This window comes from Ciconia boyciana, chromosome 8, assembly GCF_034638445.1.
Source record: "Ciconia boyciana chromosome 8, ASM3463844v1, whole genome shotgun sequence".
In the NCBI taxonomy this organism is placed as follows: Eukaryota; Metazoa; Chordata; class Aves; order Ciconiiformes; family Ciconiidae; genus Ciconia; species Ciconia boyciana.
Genome location: NC_132941.1, coordinates 67,145,614 through 67,163,710, shown reverse-complemented (window position 1 = coordinate 67,163,710; position 18,097 = coordinate 67,145,614). Strand labels below are relative to the sequence as shown.

Sequence of the window (18,097 nt, the reverse complement as noted above, 5' to 3'; positions counted from 1 at the left end):
CCTATTCTCTACCAAGAGAGTGAAAAAAGATGGGAGGGATCGAATAAAGTATTAGACTACCCTAATGTAGATATATTTTGAGAACTTCCACATACTAAAAGCATATGACTGGCTTGCAGTCAGACCTGCCTGGCTGACTTCTTCCTTTTTTTCAAATTAAGATAAGAGTTTAGGGGCAGAGGACAAGGTAAAGCTACGACCAGAGCGGCTGGTCTTCTGGGTGGGGGTGGAGAGGAGACAACTCCCAGAGGACATACTTAAAGCCAGAGCACAGACTGACTTAAAGCCTTCCAAGACAGTTCAGTGATTGCATTTCTTCTTCTCACCTGGATGCCAAGGAACAGTGTGTTGGTCTACCCTGGCGGAGAAGAAACTTTGAGCTTGACCTTGCAGAATGACCTCTTCGACAGAGAGCAAGACGTTTGGTGCATTAAAGGCAGCGCAACGACATTTCGAAGCCCAAGATAAAGCTCCACGTGCAACAGTTTCGTAGCACCAAGGGAGCTACTTCACTGGAATTACGTTGTCCTGGCTCTGTCTTTAACATCCCCAGGGCCCCAAAGACGTGCGTTGATAAATCAGATCCTTCTCATACGCGTTCAATCCCCGCGGCAGCTGAACAGCTCCTGCTTCAAGGGGCAACGAACAACGTGTTCAGGGTAACCAAACTCGCCTTCCTGATGGCTTTTGAGGCACAGGAAAAACTGCAAATGAAGAGGCTGCTTTTCTCAGCGACATCCTCACTTTAAATAAAAGAGCAATAAGGGGAGAGCTTTCAGGAGGAGGTAAGTATACACAGTACAAGAAAGGGAAAGAAAGCGTTGGAGAGAAAAAGAGGAAATACATTTGCAGGGGGTGGAAGATATAAACAGTATAATGAAATAAATAACAGAAAAGGAAAGAGAGAAAGAGTAAGTAAACAACAGATCAGCCTTTTAGAAAAATAATGAAATCTGAAGGCTTGACTGGTATTCTATGTGCAGCTCCCTTTGAAGTCAAATTCTGTGGTAAGAAAATTTATGATAAGAGCTTTGAAACAGCAGCAAAACCTTTAAAATTTGGCCCTTGTGAGAGTGCTCATACAAGCTAATAAATTAACAGATTGACATGTAAAGCATTCTTCCTCTGGTATCCTACTCCACTTGCATAATTTCATATTCAAGTATTTTGGGAATTAAATCCTCTTAAACCATCACACTGATACACTGGCAATTTGTAGGCTAACTCTACTCCACCTGCTATAAAACCATATTAACAGAAAACTATAATTATATAATGCACTTTGCCACTATTACTTCCTCATGTAAACACGTGCTCCTGCTGTTAACGATAACACTGAATCAAGAGGAGAGGAAAGATGGTCTACGAGATAATCTGAGTTTCCTGCTTAAGGGAGGCTAAACACTGCACAAGCTCCCAATTAAAACTCTTTTGCTCAGAGAACTGTAAAAATATCTGCTAAAAAGAAAATTTGTTATTTTTTGTTAAAGAAAAAAGTGATTTTTAAGCATACAACTCCATCTTGGAGGAAAAACCCACCCTCTCTGTTGCCTGTACTATTACTGCTCCAATCATCTTCAGCAAATTAGAAAAGAGCTTTTACATTTTCCAAGTACGTGGATGCACAATAACGTGTCACTGCTTTACTGCACGACTGCTTCGGGTCTTGATCCTCATTTATACTCCAAAAGGGAATTTGCTCTGCACTCACTCTCAGCTATCACCGCTTGTTGTACCTTTAGGGGTGAAAGCGGAGGGCTGGTTGTGAGCAGGACCCGTGCAGTCGCTGCCCAAGCCCACACGAGAAGCACCCCGGACCACAGAGCTGGGCACAGGGATGCTCCTGCGTGGGTACACTGGTTATGGATAACCCCACCAGCACACTGGTGCGCTGTCCTTAGCCTAAGCTAGGGCTGCTAAGACCTGAATGACTTGGGAAGCTGACACCCAGGAGGCTATAAATCAGCACGAGTATTTAGATCTTCTTCAAGCAGGCTGCGAAGGATTTAAGAAAGACCTTGTCAAAACGGCACGCTTGCAAGCACATCACTCCCGCTGCACGTATTTGACACAATCACCTACCTAAAGACTAAATGAAGAAAGAGCTACAAACCAGTACAATCCTCCCCCCGGCTATCCTACAGTTTTTTCAAAGCATGAGTATCAACAGTTGCAAGTTACCCCATATACCTGGAAAAAGCACTTCTGTAACCAAGACTAGCAGGGGCATTACTGCTGGAGCAGCTCTATCGTACCGCCTAAGCCACTTCAGCTGTCTGTGCACGTGCCCCTGAGCTCACCCCCAGTTGCAGAAGTAAAAGAAAACAAGAGGCAGTGAAGGCGTTTCAAACCAAAACACCTTTTCACAGCAGCAGATTAAGAACTACACACGAAGCAAGGGCCATGCAGCAGCCAGATGCCATCACTTTGGGCCACCACTCAGCTTTGTTCAGTTGCACGTCTGGGCCAACAGCTGTACCCTGCTGTTAATGTGTTACCAACAATTTCATTCTCAAGATACACCAGATCCCTCGGTTATTAACATTTTTTTTTTTTTCCAAATGCACAAGCACTACAAAGGGTAACAAAACCACTTTCTCCTCCCCATCATCATTTTCACGTAACTCAAGACGTTTTAGGTAGTACCAAATTCTAGTCTACCTCAACATTTCACCCCCTCAAAGGGGGTTTAGAATTGAGTAAAACAAGAGCGAGCCTCCTAAAAAACAGCATAAGCATGAGTACAGCAGAAACCGTAAGAAAAACGTTGATTGATTTGAGATTCTGCCATGGAAAACCAACAAACAGAAGGCAGCAACAATGTTTAAGAAATTACCAGTGGCACTCACACAACAAAAAATTAAAATTAGAAAGAAGACACCAAAGTAACCAGAAAATAGAAAGTGAGGAGTGCAGAAACAGATAAAGAGAAATCAGAGGTTACTTATTTTTAGGGTCCCCATAACAGAGAACACTGACAAATACTTTTTCATTGGCCTTCTACGTTATCACTCAAGAGTACGTATTCCTAAAATGGAAGTCCTCAGTTATGAGTGCGCAATTTTACAGCATCGCAGAAAGCAGGGCGACAAGCAAAGCGGGTTTCAGGGCAGCACCCTCGGGAGCGAGCGGGAGCCAGCCCGAGCTGCCGAGCCCCGGGCTCGGCCCGGGAGGGCTTTCGGGCCTGCCAGACCCACTCGTCCGCGGCCAGGGCTCCTCCTCCGGCCACCAGCAAGCTCTGGGGAGCACCAAAAGGAGAAGTTTGCTCCAAAGCATACAAACCCACTGGAGAAGCCGGAGCAGGGCCCTCCTCGTTCGCCTGCCTCCGCCCCTCTTCCTCCAGCTACCCGACCTCTGTTCTTCTTGTGTTCTTGCCCAGAACACCAGCGTGGGCTTACCCCTCCCCACCAGCACGGTGCCCACGGCCAGCCAGCCCCGCCAGGTCCGGCGGAAATACTCCCCGTACATTCAAATACCTCACAGAAACATTGCCTCTATCTGGGCACATTAGTTCTCTCTTCCACTCCAGATAACATCAACACAGCCTGACAGTAAGGATGGAATAAGTGTTTCTCAGCAGTGAAAAAACGTATTTTTTTTTTTTTCAAATCACAATGAATCAAGCATTATCTTTCAACTCAATCTAGTAGCTGTGATTTGAAGAAAAGAGGGTGCCTTGACTTGCAACGTGTTAGCCTTAAATCTTATTTACAAATCAAAGCCTAATTAATGCATTTTCCATCCTACCACATTTGAAATATATCACAAAATTAAAATAATTATTTGTGGGGGAACAAAAAAACAAAACACAACACACAGAGGAAAAAAACCCCAAACAACAAACCCAAAGCCAAAAACCCCCTTATCGTTATCACCTAATACCAGCTAAATCCACAGATATCTAATATCAAAATAAAACTACACCCACTGTTTCAGGATCGGAAAATTCAGATCAGGTGTGATAAAGAGATGTCTACACTGTGATCACCACCCATTAGAAGAGCAGGCTGTTTTTAAAAATTATTATGGAAAGTACTTCTACTTCAAATTCAACTGATAGACTTCAACCCTTAAGAGAAGTAAAGGATATTCCAAGTTCATACTCAGAATTAAAGCAATAAGCATACTTATTATAAGAATATTACTACAAACAGGACTTGGAACAAGAAATTCCACCCCTACCCTCTTTGCGTACTGTATGAGAAAGGGAGACTTTCTCCCAAATGTTGAGTAGGTTAAGGCCACTTGGGAATGTGAAAGCTCACTGCGCTACCTCGGCACTGTCATACGAAGGCTGGTATTTTTATAGTCAAAGAAAACACAGGTGTGACAGTAATGCTGTTAGTCATTTGAAGATCTTGAGCATCGGTACCCTAGCACCACACAGCAATTCCCTAACCTACTTTCTCCCCTCCTTCTTTTTTAAACTAATAAAATTACATGTTCTGTTTAGCTTTTACCTTTCTTGTCATCCTTACACTTCTATTCTGGCCTAAGTTTGTCCTCTGAATTTAAGAACTGCATCGACCTCCCATTAGATAGGAGCTACGTACAGTCAGTCTATGAAGACAGAAGGAAACGTTTTCAGAAGTACCTACCTGACTTAGGCTCATGTATTCCAATTTCAAAGAAAACTGGAACAAATTAACTATTTTCCAACCCAAGTAGAAATGTTGGAACTTGTATGGCTAAGTCTGCTGGGCATATTGGAAATCTTTACCCCAAAGATCTACGCCTAGAGGTTTAAACAACATGGATTGTTGAAGTCACCCAAAACTGAAACAGAGTAAGACACAATTTTCAAGTGTGAGCACTAAGGTGTTTTTTCAATAGTTGTGACTGCTGCATATTTAGCTGGGTGCAAACAGTAGCAAGACTTCTGAGACAACAACAAAGACTGAATTGCAAAGATCTCCGTCTGCCTCCATCCAGCAGAAACAACCAAAGCTCCTCTGCTGCACCGTCAATGAAACACGCTCCATCTCATGCAGCCCCCAATCTCTCCGAGACATCTGCCAGACAGGAGGGATGGAGGCCGGGGCAGAAAGGCTGCCGGCCTGCATTCACCGCAGACGGGTTTGGGGACCTGCCTGAACTAAGGACAGACGTGCCTCCTGCCACTCGTGCCCGTGCCCCTGCAACCCAGCCTGCTCTGCTTGTCGGGCGGTGACATGCTGCACTCGGGTCTCAACGATCCTGCAGTGAAATCCAACCCTTTCTTTCCTCCGCTGACATACTCTCACTTGACACGAGACGCTCCTGAGCCTGCCTAAAACCCTCCTGAGCCGAGTCCCGCAGAAGTTGCTGGGATCGCTCGTGAGCCCGAGGGTTTCCTCACAGGAGTTTTCCACACGTTGGCTCAAGTCATTTCATTGCAGATGTCAGCCCAGCTTTCTGCCGGTCACCCACACAGCCCTCGGGAGGATGAGCTCACGCCGTCCGGCAGCTCTCGCGGGCCCCAACATCAGCTGCTCACACCTGACTCCCAGGTTTTTGTCCCAAGGAAAAACGAACAGCATGAAGCTGTTCAAAAGTAACTGGAGAGAATGAAAAGGATACTGCGGATAGGAAAAACGACTGCACATTAAAGTAATTAAAATCCTATACAGTAAGAGCAGTGAAGTGCCAGGCAGGTTGTTTTTGTGGCCACTACAGCAGCAGGCTCACTGAAGGGTAAGTGTGAAATTTTCTCAGTGCAGACAGAGGAAGCAAAGAAAGCAAGGAAGCTGGGGAGGGAGAGAGAGGGAGAGGCTCGTATCATCGAATGGTTTGGGCTAGAAGGGACCTTTAAAGATCATCTAGTCCAACCCCCCTGCCACGGGCAGGGGCATCCGAGGAGGGGAGAAAAGAGGAAGAGTGACCCACGGGTAACCTGAACTCCATCTTTTGTTGTTAGCAAGAGTATACTGCGATAACAAACAGGAAAAGTTTATACAGCAAGACAAACATTAAATGCTTACGTAAACACGAATGTACCAAAAAATCATACGCATTCATATTCATGAGATGCATGTGTTCATGAAACTTTGAAGAATATTTGTAGATCTAATACTGCATTAATGTTTTTAATGAAGCAGCAAAACTACTCGAGGAATGAAACAAACCTGGCACAGTCCCTCTTCACTGTTAACATGTTTATTCATGAGCTCCCAGGTCAGCATTGCAACAGGTTATTAGTGGATGTGGATGGCTGGCAAGAACAAACCAGTATGTTATCGTAACTTGCTTCTGGCAATTAGAGGGGGAAAAAAAAAAAAAAAAAAAAAGGCAAGCAGTTTTCTCCTCTTTGCAAAAGTATAGCCAGGTCAGCAACACCAGTGATCTAGGAAAGACTATCCCACCCAGACGAACCTGTCTACCAAAGATATTTTAAATTATTCACCTATAAAATACTGGTCTCAACTAAAGAGCATTTGCACGTACAGCATGTGCCAGTCAAGTAAACAGTACTCACACAAAACACATCTAAAGTGCAAATCATGCTGTTGCCACACAGTAAGGTTCAGGCTACTTTAAACAAATTGGAGAAAGGTTCATCGCAGAGCCAACACGCGAGGGTTTGCTGGCCTGGAAAGGGGAGCAGAACTCCCACCCGTGCAGGTAAGAGCATGAGCACAGCCCCGGAGGGCCGGGCAGCTTCAGCAGCAGGGGACCCACGTCACCAGAACCCCCCGCCCGGACCCAGCCTGCCTCCGGCAGCCCTTTACCTGGGGGCACCTGCCCTGGAGAAGCCCCACGGGAGGCCCGGTGCAGGAACGCTCCCAGAGGACCTCTGCCCCCCGATGAATCAGATCCCCAGAGCCAGAGAAGGCAAGACTGCATTAGTGCAGGACAGTCAGAGCGACCATCCTGTCCGCTCAGGGTTTCTGCGCTGCGCAAATGCATACCGTTACACTACACCGGGGTCCAGCAAAATTTGACTAGAAGTGTAGTGTTTAATTAAAATGTGTATCACCAACTGAAATTTGAAATCAGAAATAGAAAAATTTGACTGAAGGAACTGGAAATGGTTTTCCAGCCCAGCACAGGTGAAGTCTAACAAAGCCAGAGTCCTTGTTCGTAACTGAAATCACTTCAGGTCATAGCAGAGAAACTTATTCCTCAACTGAATAGGAAGAGCCCAACAAGCAGAAATAGCCACTGGCAGCTCCAACGTGTAACTCAAAAGCTAAGTCCACAAACCAAGCTAATGTCATCTTTGTTGTGCCTGAATTTCATCAGCGGTACTCCAGAAACCTGACTGGGCAGCCGCCAGTCCCAACTCCAACAGCAACAAACCAGAAGCGTAATCACGAAAGTTCAGACCAGTCTTTCCATTCCCCACCCTGCAGTGGAACATATCCAAATAAGCCCGGTTTTGTTGCTGTAGAAAACTCATTTTTCATCACAAGGGAGTCACTTGCTAGAGCAGAAGCGTTCTCCTCTTTGGTCACACTGAACGACAAACAACAAATAAGCTTCACCTTCTGCAGGAATGCCAGCGGGTCTCAAATACTAACTAGGAACACCCAGGAAATCGTTTAGTCTGACAGCACAGGATTTCTTCAACGACAGTGCTCCAAAGTGGCTGCTTTTATCCCTCTCAGCTGAAAGGGAGAGCAGGAGAGCACTTTGAACCACAGCGTTTGCCACGGGAGATGGTGGGCTCAGGTCAGATAGCAGGCTCCGGTCAAAGGGAGGTATTTCAGGCTCTAGCAATGGTACCAGGAACACACAGCAGTAGTTATCTGCAGAAGTCCTACTGCACACCACACGGCTCTACTCACAGACAGATATTGCCTAAGCCTAAGATCATAATCACAAAAATTATTATGAAATGAGTATTTTCACAGCATCCATTTAATGTGAACTGACACATTTAAGGGTAAAAATAACTGCAGTGATAATTTGTCAAAGTTTACTAACCTTGGTGAAGGCACGAATTGCATCCTTTGCCTACACGTCTCAATCAAAGTGCGTGTTTTAGGTCAGCCTTCAAGATGCGGAAAAAACAAAGCAAACTTTGAAGACCGGAGGGAGCACGAAAAAACACGCAGCTGCTTACCATAGCGCACTCAGCGACCTGTGCTTAGGGCTGGCGCACGAAGCAAAGCCAGTCCTAACACACGCAGCAAGAGCAACACGCAGCGTGGGTTTGGACCCAGCTCCCTGCTAGCTGCGTGCTGCTTTACAAACTGCAAACCCCTAGAAACGCTCCCCGCGCGGTACGCGCCACGCCAGCGTAACGCAGCTCCAGAAGTGCTTTGCCACCGACTGCAATGGCCCCAGACTTCACCCGGGCGTAGCCTGGGAGGTTGAGAAGCCTGGCTGCTGCTCCAGATACTTGTAAATACCTCTCCTCATGCACGCAAACGTACAAGAGAGCATTCTTCTCTTTGCTAACTGCTAGCCGTATCAACTGTTGCACTCGTCCTATTTGCAGCGATGAGAAACATTCCGAACGCTTGTCTGAATACACTACGCTAAACAGAAACTGTATTTGCATGTCACAACGTGCGAAGTATCTTAGGAGGAAAGCCTGGGCGTCAGCCGAGCCGCAGCCTTTGCGGAAGGCTAGGGAAGGAGCGCTCCGCGGCAGACTCTGTTTTCCCCCCGAGCATGGGGCACCCCGAGTTCTCGTTCTCCTGACAGTTCAGGAGAAACCGCAGCTACGGGACGCGAGTCACCCAGGTCGGCGGCACACCACACGCCACGACCGCCGGCAGCAGCGGCAATAAAGGCGAGGCTCGCTCGCCACACGAGGCATCCCCGCGAGGATGTCTGGCCGCCGGCTGCGCATCCCAGCGCCCCGCTCTGGGCTTCCAGCGGCGGCAGAGCCCCCCCCCACCCCGCGGCAAACGCCGGGCGCACCGGCCGGCTGGCGGGAGGCGGAAGGGACGGCGGCCGGGGACTCCCCCCCACCCTCGGCCCCGCGGCGGGCAGCGCTGCCCGCCGCCGCCGACACCCGAGGCCGGCCGGGACCGGAGCGGGCGGGACGGGGCGGCAGCCGCGGGCGGGGGGCGGGCGCGGCGGCGCTAGGACCTGCGCGGGGCGGCGGCCCGGGAGGCGGCGCGGCGGCGGCGGCGCTGCCCGCGGAGACCCCAGCCCGCCCGCTCCCCCCCCCTCCCCCCCGGTCCCCCCGGCGGGGCGCGCGCGGCCGCGGTACTTACGTCGTCAAAGAGGGACCCGACGTTGGCCGTCACCAGGAGCACCCCGGCGCCGGCCGCGGCCCCCTTCACCGCCATGGCGCCGGCGGCGGGCGGGCGGAAGCGCGGAGCGCGGCCGGCAGCGGCGGCGCTGCGGGGAGCCCGGGGGCGGGCGCGGGGCGCTGCGGCGAGCGGGGCGCCTGGCCCGCCCCGTCAGCGCGGGCGGGCGGGCGGCGGCGAGTCCTCCCGGCGCGGGCAGCCCGCGGACATCCGCGCCGCGGCGGGCCGGCCGCCCTGCGGCTGCTGCGGGGCCGCGGCGCTCAGCGCTCGCCCGCCGCCGCCGTCGCGCTGCTGCCGGGACGGCTCCCGCCGGCGGAGGCTGGCGCCGGGCCGCGGCGCATGGCAGGTCAGCGGGGCGGGACGGCGCGGGACGGAGCGGCTGGTGTCGGCGCGGCGGGGCTGGTCTCGGCGCTCCCCGGCGGGGCTGAGCTGGGCTGGGCGGGCGCTGCGCGCACCGCACCGCGCTGCTGCTGCCGCCGCCGCTCCCGGCTCTGGCGGCGCGGCGGGCGGGCCGGGCTAGGGCTCTGCGCCCGCGACGTCACAGCGGCCCCGCGCGGCTCTTAAAAGGGCAACGCCAACCCCGGGAAGCGCCCCCAGGGAGGCAGCCGGCGGCGCTGTCCCGCGCCCCGGGCGCCGCCGAGCCCCGCTCGCCGCCGCCTGTCCCCGCCCGTCCCCGCGGAGAGGGCAGGGCAGGGCAGGGCAGGGCGGCCGCGCCGCCGCTCCCCGAGCACCGCCCGCCGCGCGGGGGTGGGCCGGGCCGGGCCGGGCGGGGCGGGGCCGGCGCTCACCTGTGCGGGAGCGCGGCCTGGCGCGGCCGGGGCCGGGGCCGAGGCCGGGGTCGGCAGGCGGTGTCCGGGCAGGCGGGGCCCGGCGGAGCATTGCTGCGGGGCTGCGGCCCCCGCGGGTCGAGGAGCGCCCCGGCGGGGCAGGAGCTCGTCTCTGCCCGGGCGCTGCCTCCGGCGGGGGAAGCGGCCCCGCTGCCCTTCGCCCCGCTGCCCCGGGGCGCGGCGGCTGCCGGGGCCCTGCCCGGGGTGGCCCGGAGCGGCGGCGGCCGTGGCCGCCCGGCAGGAGCGGCTCCGGGGCCGGCGGCCGCGGCGGGGCGGGTCCGCCGGCCCCTCCGGGCAGCCGGGGCGGCGGGGGCTCTCCCCGGGGCTCTCCCCGGGGGTCTCCGCTGGAAGCGCCCGGCGGAGCGCGGCTGTTGGCCCTGGCGCTGCGGACCGTCGTGCCGCCTCTCAGCCAGCCCGAAAGTGCCTCGAATCGGAAACCGGGGGTACCCACACCTAAAATACACCCCGGTGCATCACGGCGAATTTCCCTTTCTGCCGTGTGTACTTGAAGGTTCTGGCAAATGCATATCCCTGCCTCCGGAGCGGAAAACCCAAGCATTGCAACAAGGCTCTATCACAACCAACGGAAGATAAGATAGGTATTAGTAATGCTGGACAAACTGCTGTTTGCCGCAGCACAAACTAGACCTATGGCCGAGTGGGTTGAAATGGTCCATATGGAGCCTGGGAGTGCACCAAAGTAATCTTCAGCTTACAAAAATACCCTTTGTGAAAGGAATCTTTTCAATAACTTTGCTTCAGAAAGCAGAGAAATAACAACTCAGTCTTTGCTAGGCTGTGCAAAATAGCTGGCTCCTAAGATTATCGATATTTCATGGCTGATTAGTAATAGGAACAAAATGCACAGAAGCTCCTGTTCCAAGGCTTGCAGAGGTCTTACTGACTTTCCGAGCTGGGGAAGCTGTTGTCACAACAGCGCGTAAATGATACGGACAGTCACCGAGCAGAGCAGGGAAAATGGGAATCCCAAACTAGACTCAAGAGCAACTGCACAAATGCACAAAACTGAGGGGAAAACAAAATGCAGAGGCAGATCTGGGGGTGCTGTGGCAGCAGGCGTGATGGTGAAGAATGTCCAGCAGGTGACACAGGCTGCAGTAGAGGTGACAAGGGAAATCGCCAAAGACTGAAACATCCGTCACACTGAGTAGGAAGACATCACGCTGAACAAGAAGGCTCGGCCAGAGAAACGTGCGTGCCCCTGTCAGAGAAATAACAAGATTGGTACCGCTCCTCAGAGGAACGTTGGTGCTCCTCGGGGCTTGGCTGTGTCTCCCCAGGGAGAGGGTCTGACAGGCAGCAAATAATCACCTATGGCTCCAAACACAAGGCAAAGAAAATGTCTCCCACATGGGCCTTCAGGGGTGGTTTATGCAAAACTTATTCTATTTTGTCATTGTAGTCAACAAAGCGTGCTTATGATCGGTTAACAAGTCTCTCCCAAATTAAAGATGCGTCAGGCAAACGAGCTCTGCTGCTCATGCTTGCAGTGAATGAGATTTCCTGTGCGGCAGAAGAATAGTTTCCAAGCCAGGGTGGTGGCAGGCAAAGAAGGGATTGATACCCAACTGGTACAGCTTACGTCAGTGAAGGCACTAGGCTACAAGATTTTCCCAGTATTAAGGAAAAAGGAAAAAAGAGCTAAATAAAGATGGTCTTCGGTTATGACATTCTCCATACCATTATAATAGAAATTATCAGCTGAATGCCAAGGAAAAAATACCTGAAACTTCTAACAACACAAGAGCAACTACTCCCCCCTAGAAAAAGTAATCCATGAAGTAAGGCACTAGAAGAAGAGATTCAAATAATAAACCTAGTGTAAAACAAGCTGACGGTACTTAATCGCACCTCTTTGGCAAGCTTCCGTTACCCAGAAATATTTAAGGGAGGTCTTCCTGGTGCCTCACAATTATGCTCCTTCCACCTGCAGTCAGGAAGGAGACTGCGCTCACCCTCATTCCCATATAATTGCTGTGGGTAGCAGAACGCAGAGACCAGCAGCCAGACTTTCGGTTCAAGTCGGCTCCTCTCGCACGCGCTGCAGCTGTGCGGGTTCCGCCGAACGCCACGGCATGCTCACCGCACAGCCACCGCAATGCAGCGCACCCAGAGCGGTGCCTCCAGGTGCTGCCATCGCGTGCCTGCAGTACAGGGAGTCTCAGAAACCAGGAACAGTGCTTGGGCCGGGGCAGACCCTGCCTCACAGTGTCCAGTGCATTACAGGAAGGTGTTTCAGAAACGGGGGTGAGTGGAGGGAGCAGAATCGCCAAAGTCACGGATCCCAAGGGGTCTGATACCCGCTGACAAGCCAGGGCAACTAGAAATATGCACAGGATCAAACAGCTTGAAGCCATGAAAAGAGCGAGCGACTGCAGCAGATGCCTGTGTCTGAAAAGCCACTACTTGACAAAGGAAAGGCAAAATTCTTCTCAGTATTCAGAAGCAAAAATAAATACTGTCAAGTACTACTGACCCAGGGAAGCATTGACTTCACCACCCTATGGTGCTGTTCACCACACCGTAGTAGCGTATTACATCTACAGATAGACATGGGTGAAACAGCGTGTCAACCAGCCTGCAAGAGGAGATGGCCATTTCCAGTGACGCTGAACGTGATGAGTCCTGTGAAGGCTCTTCCTTGTGGCAGACTTTCTCAGGTAGGGATGCAAATGGAATGACAAAAGCTCTGCTAGATCATCACCGCTGGCCTCCTTTGTTAGACGGTACAAATAAACAATTAAATAAAAAACAAGTTGAAATTGTGGAACTCTGCCTCGTACGTGGGATACTTGCTGCCCTTCAGTGAGCTGTGACATACAGATAAATGCGGTGCAGAATATGCTCATCCCCAGAGATACTCAGTGCTGTCCTGGACAATTTCTTCTAAGGTTTTGCGCAACTCCCGAGACAACTATTGCATAAAGTTGCACTGTAGACACCATGATCTTATCTGGATGCAGCCATCAGACGTCTCAAAGACGAGTTGATCAAACATACCATCCTGATGTATCTTGACATGTTCACACACGAGAAAAGAGAAAACGAGAGAGAGACAGGAAAAAACATTCGCTGCTGTGTTTTTGGCACACAAGTCTTACAAATTTCAGCCCACAGCGATTACATCAAAGTCAGGGTATGCTGGAGGAAGCTGTGTCAAATTACACCCAGCTGGAAAGGGATCCCGAGCCATATGGCATCCAGGTGAAAAGTTTGGCAGTGCTCAAGGACAGGAAACGAGAATAGGAAGTGGCTGCAGACCACAAGAAGTTACTTGTAAAGAACCCAGGCAGCAATCACCCCGCTGCAATGTAGATGTACTTTGCCAATTTCTTTGGTAGAGGAAGTACTACAGCATGAAAATGTCGCAACTGCATAAAAGTAAAACGATGACCGACCGATGACTGAGCTGATATCTGTGAATCCCAAGCCTTTTCCAAGGAAAGGAGTGGATAAAACCTGAGAAAACAGGAACATAAAATACAGCATCATGTATAAAGCGTTTTCAAAAGAATTCCTGAGAGCTGACTCGCCCAATAACGGATTATAATAGAAGCCGTTTCCAAAAGCAAGAAATGCTGAACATTAAGCGAGGCGTAATGATAGCTTAGAGCTGTGGACGTGTGTGGGGAAGCGCAGGCCAAGCAGAACGCCCAGCGTCCCCAGAGGAAAGCAAAGGAGACGTGAAGCAGCCCAGTGCCAAGCACACAGCCTGCCTTCTTGCCGTGGACCGCTACCCAGCGATGGCTGCAGCAGCTCGCATTAGCGATTCAGGGCAGTGTCTCAGCAGATGCAGAACTCAGACTATACTGTTTCAGGCAACGGATCCTAACTGCAGCCGGTTTTTTGCTGTTTTCTTCAGAGTCAGAATTCATTCATCCCATCAAATGGCAACATCCAATCAGTAGTAAATGTTTCCAATTAAAAAACCAGGAATAATTGCAGCGGTACTTCCATGCTCAGTTGCAGAAGCCCAGTACAAATACTGATGGAAGATGCACGTTGCCAGCCACTTTGCAGAGCAGGCGAGGTGTAGAGGGGACGTGAGCTAATTTTGCAAAGGTAAATCGAGCAGAGCTGATACTCGGTAAGTTCAGATGAACAAGATCTACACCTGTGCTATGTGGAAAAAAAAAAAAGAGCAAATCTATGTCCAAATATAAAAGTTTGCCAATGGCAACAGTGAAAGAGTAGTAGGTAAAAACATAGTGAAGTCTGTATTATGTGACCTTTGACATGAATGTAAAACCTAAGTGTGTGCTGTAGACCTGATGATACCTAATTTTGCTCCCAATATTGCAGCAGATAACTTGCAAGAGGAGATGTTACAGTATGACAACGGGGAAATAGGAATAAGTATGAAAGTGCCGCTTTGCATCCCGTCCAGCGAGCAGGAGCTGTAACTGCCTCCAGCTGTATCCACACCAGCGCCGACTCCAGCTCCAGAGGTTCACGGCTCTGACCCCTGGGCCAAGTCCAGTTGGATGAAGGCGCAAATGCAGATCAGATCATTTCTCTTCCTCCCCCGCACAGAATGGAAGACTGATGGGTGTTGATCGGTGTTGTTATTGTAGGGAAAGCACCACTACTAGCTAAGGTTGCCTAACATTTTCTGCTACAGCTCCCAGTTTTCCAGTGTAGCCAGACAGTGTAGTCGGAATATTTTCAGTCTTGGTGCCTGCCTTGAATATTAAGTTTCTTAAGAATATTAAGATTCTTGAGCAAGAGGGCTCAAGAATCGGGTTAGTTTTCACTGAGTAGCTTTGCCACTACGAGGGTAAAAAAGTGTCTTGAGGCTGAATTTTTCAAATAAGCCTGAGGGTCAGATAAGTGCACAACATCACTGTCCCCATGAATTTTCATTACACAGGTTGGAAAACAATGTCACCACTTGCATAGATGCCACGGAAAAGTGGTCTTGTAGGTTTGGGCTATTGTATTTTTGACCCAAGTTCCAATATTTTCACAGCTTTGCCTACTGAAATAAAGCACAAGTAAGATAACGAAAGAGTTACTTCACATTATTCATTGGCAAGTTCATAGAAAATGGGATTGAAATTGGCACAGAGAAGGGATATGTGACATCCCAAACCCACCGATGCGCCTTCTGAAGAAGCAGACAAACAGGCAAGCAAAGAGCAGCATCATTTGCTGTCAGACGGGAATGGTGGAGCCCGTGCAGGCGGAAGGCAAGGCCACCAGCGCGCAGGCAGGCAGGCAGCGGCGAGGGGCAGGACCGGGCACATGCCGAGAGCCCAAATCGTCTGGCCTCGTGCCTTCCCAGCGTGGATGGCTGGGGCCTGGGCTGCGGCCGGCAAACCTACGGACTGGGTGGGGTTGAAGATTTTGGGACAATGGGTTTCAGTGGGGGTTTGGAAGATGGATGTTGCCTGTCGTGGAGGTCGCTACCAGTGAAAATTTGGCTGGAAGCAAATGCAGTTTTTCAGCTGAAAAAAGTACTGCAACCTCCCCCAAAAGCTTGGTCCGGCCAGCTCCCTGGACAACAGACCTGAGAATATTAACAGGAAACAGTTTTCCATTCATGTTTTAGAAAACAAACAAACAAACACCGCATTTGGGTATTTTTGCGCTGTTGTCCTGCTGCCCTCGCGTGGGTGTGTGAAACCACCGTGCCGGCTGATAGCCCTAAACGCTCCTGTGGCCCTCCCGGCGCTTCTGAAAGCTCGGCCTGCGTCAGGTCGTCGTCCACACCTTGTTTTAGGCAGAGGCACCACCGCGTGCTCAGGGTGCGGCTGGAGCTGGGAAGCGGCCGGGCGAGGCTCGGGGCATGGGGCGGGTCTAAATGGGGTTGTCACGCGCTGCGCTGCGCTGCGCTGCTGTGCCGCACGGCGATACCCATCTTACTGCTTCTCAGCGGCGGCAGCAGCTCGGGCGGCCACAGCCGAGGCTCCTGGCAGCGGGGGACGGCCTGGGCTGTGCCCAGCGCTGCTGCAGCCCGGCCCTGGCCCGCACCAGCGCCTGCACCACCGGGGACTCCCCGAGCCGGGGCTCGTGCTGACCGGGGGCTTAGGGCCGCCTGCGGCTGGGAAGGGCTCGTCAGGTTCCGTTTTGGCTGGGCGCTAGGCTTATAGGGCTGGGGGCAGGGTATTGGGCAGATTCAACCTTAACAATAATGCCATGCTTACCTAATTTGGTTCATAATTATGATTTCCTTAGACTTCGAGGAGTTCACCGTTTGAAAGTATATGTAAGATATTAATTGCACCGTGCTTGGAAAAGAGAAGACAGTGGTTAAAAAATCTGCTAAATGATGTATCTCTGTCCTGAACAAAATAATGCGCGGTAGGTGGCCCAGAGAATTTATTTGTTTAAAGCAGGTGTTACTGGTTATTGGTACTAGGTCACTGGTCCGCTGTCTCTGTAAGGTGGGAGACGTCGTTCCCTGCGCATTTCCCCCGGAACGTGCAGAGCTGTGGCTGCCAAAGTTCTGTTGCGGTGCAGCGGTGCAGGGGCCAGCGCTTGGAGCTCCGACTGCCATCCGAGTGGAAAGGGCTCCCTCTCCATTGTGGAGGGATAATGGAGGAAGCGCTCATACACCGGTTATGCAATTCCTCTGGAATCATATTTGACTTACTTTCATCCCTGTCTTTAGGGCTTTACTAATTGGCTTATGCTTTTGTTAGAAAGATCTTTATGGAGAGCTTTTCATACTGGCAGGAAAAACAACAAAAACCCCAAACTATATCAGATTAAAACCCTTAAATGCAATGTAATATTTGGTGCCTGAAAGCTCTTTTATAACCCTGAGGGATGGACTCTGTTCTTCTCGGAGATGGATCTTAGTGTGCTTTGTGAGCCTATCCCAGCATTTGATTAAATGGGCCATTTTGTACTTTCTAGACTGCAAAACACAGCTTGAAGGAAACCAACTCAGAGTTTTCACTGTCTTCTTTTAGTTCACACTTTGGAAGTGAGGAGGGGTCACACAAGTGGCTGCTCCCTAAATTTATTTTGTTCCTGGAGCCACAGGAACCAGAGGTGGAAAACCCCAGATCTGGTACTCGGGTATCTGGTCCGTGCTTCAGACGCCACGGTGCTAATGTCAGATGAAAGTCTGTCGCACTGAGTCCTGCAGATTTCAGAGCGCTGTGCTAGGTACGTGTCCTTTATTTATTTTTAAGTCATTTGAAATTCTTCTGAACTACTTCTGAACTGGATACAACTCCAGCTGTATTTCTCAATAGCAATTTATTGCTGGCCGTTATGGGATACTTTGTGCATAAAAATTAAAATTCATAGTCTATAGCTGCTGCGATAACTGTCCAGAACAGCAGTCTAAGAAGCGTAAGACCTGAAGTGTCTGAAATCAGTCCAGGTGAGCACTGTCATCACTATACCTCGTTTATAGGCTAGGTAACGAGCTTTCCAGACGAGAGTGCCGGTTTCGCACTATCTTCACTTGTATTGCTTCATTTCTATTGCTTTACACCACGCAAACTTGGACTGTCAGGAAAGAAGCCTCCAAGATTCAAAATCCAAATTTCAAAATTCTGAAGTCAGTCGTAAATGTTCTTAAAACTATTTGTGGTTTTAAATGCATCCCTGGGTCAGTCACATGGTCAGTTTTGTGGGGAGCCAATTTTGAGCTGCAAACAGCTCGACGGGGAAAAACTGCACAGCAACCTAAGAAGACGCTTTCCCACCAGTTTCTCATGCCTTGGACGTTTCGATGTGAGGAGGAGAACACTGGGAGGGCACCGCACGGGCTGGGGGCTCCCGGAGGGCTGGGGGCGGCAGGGCAGAGGCCCATCCCTCCGCCCCGGCAGGGAGCAGGGCGGCTGGGGTGCGGGGGCACCGACGGCAGCCCGGCTTGGGGGCCCGCGGCCAGGCACGGCAGAGCTGTGGCGAGGCTGGAGCCCAGCAACCTGCTGCCCTGGGCTGGCTGAAAGGGGGTCCTGGCCATGGGCGGGGGGGCAGCTGGGGCTGACCGGCGCCCTCGGGGCCCTGGCAGATGCCATCGGCCTCGGAGACTTGCGGTGCACGCCCAAACCAACCCCTTCAGTGCCCACGCACGCACGAGAGCTATCCTCACTGGAAGTTAGG

The 18,097-nt window shown here is 51.3% G+C and overlaps 1 protein-coding gene across 3 annotated transcripts in view; it reads right to left on the bottom strand.

Moving 5' to 3' along the window:
- INPP5A (inositol polyphosphate-5-phosphatase A) overlaps positions 1–9,872 on the bottom strand; it is a 262,058-nt gene extending 252,186 nt beyond the window's left edge. Inside the window, exon 1 of one of the 3 annotated variants that reach the window (XM_072870885.1) lies at positions 9,150–9,872. In XM_072870885.1, coding sequence (XP_072726986.1) covers positions 9,150–9,224 — 75 coding nt within the window. In that variant the 5' untranslated portion in view covers positions 9,225–9,872. The remainder of the gene's footprint in view (positions 1–9,149) is intronic. The other 2 variants (XM_072870886.1, XM_072870887.1) reach the window with 2 other exon arrangements.
- Between the last annotated feature and the right edge of the window lie 8,225 nt (positions 9,873–18,097).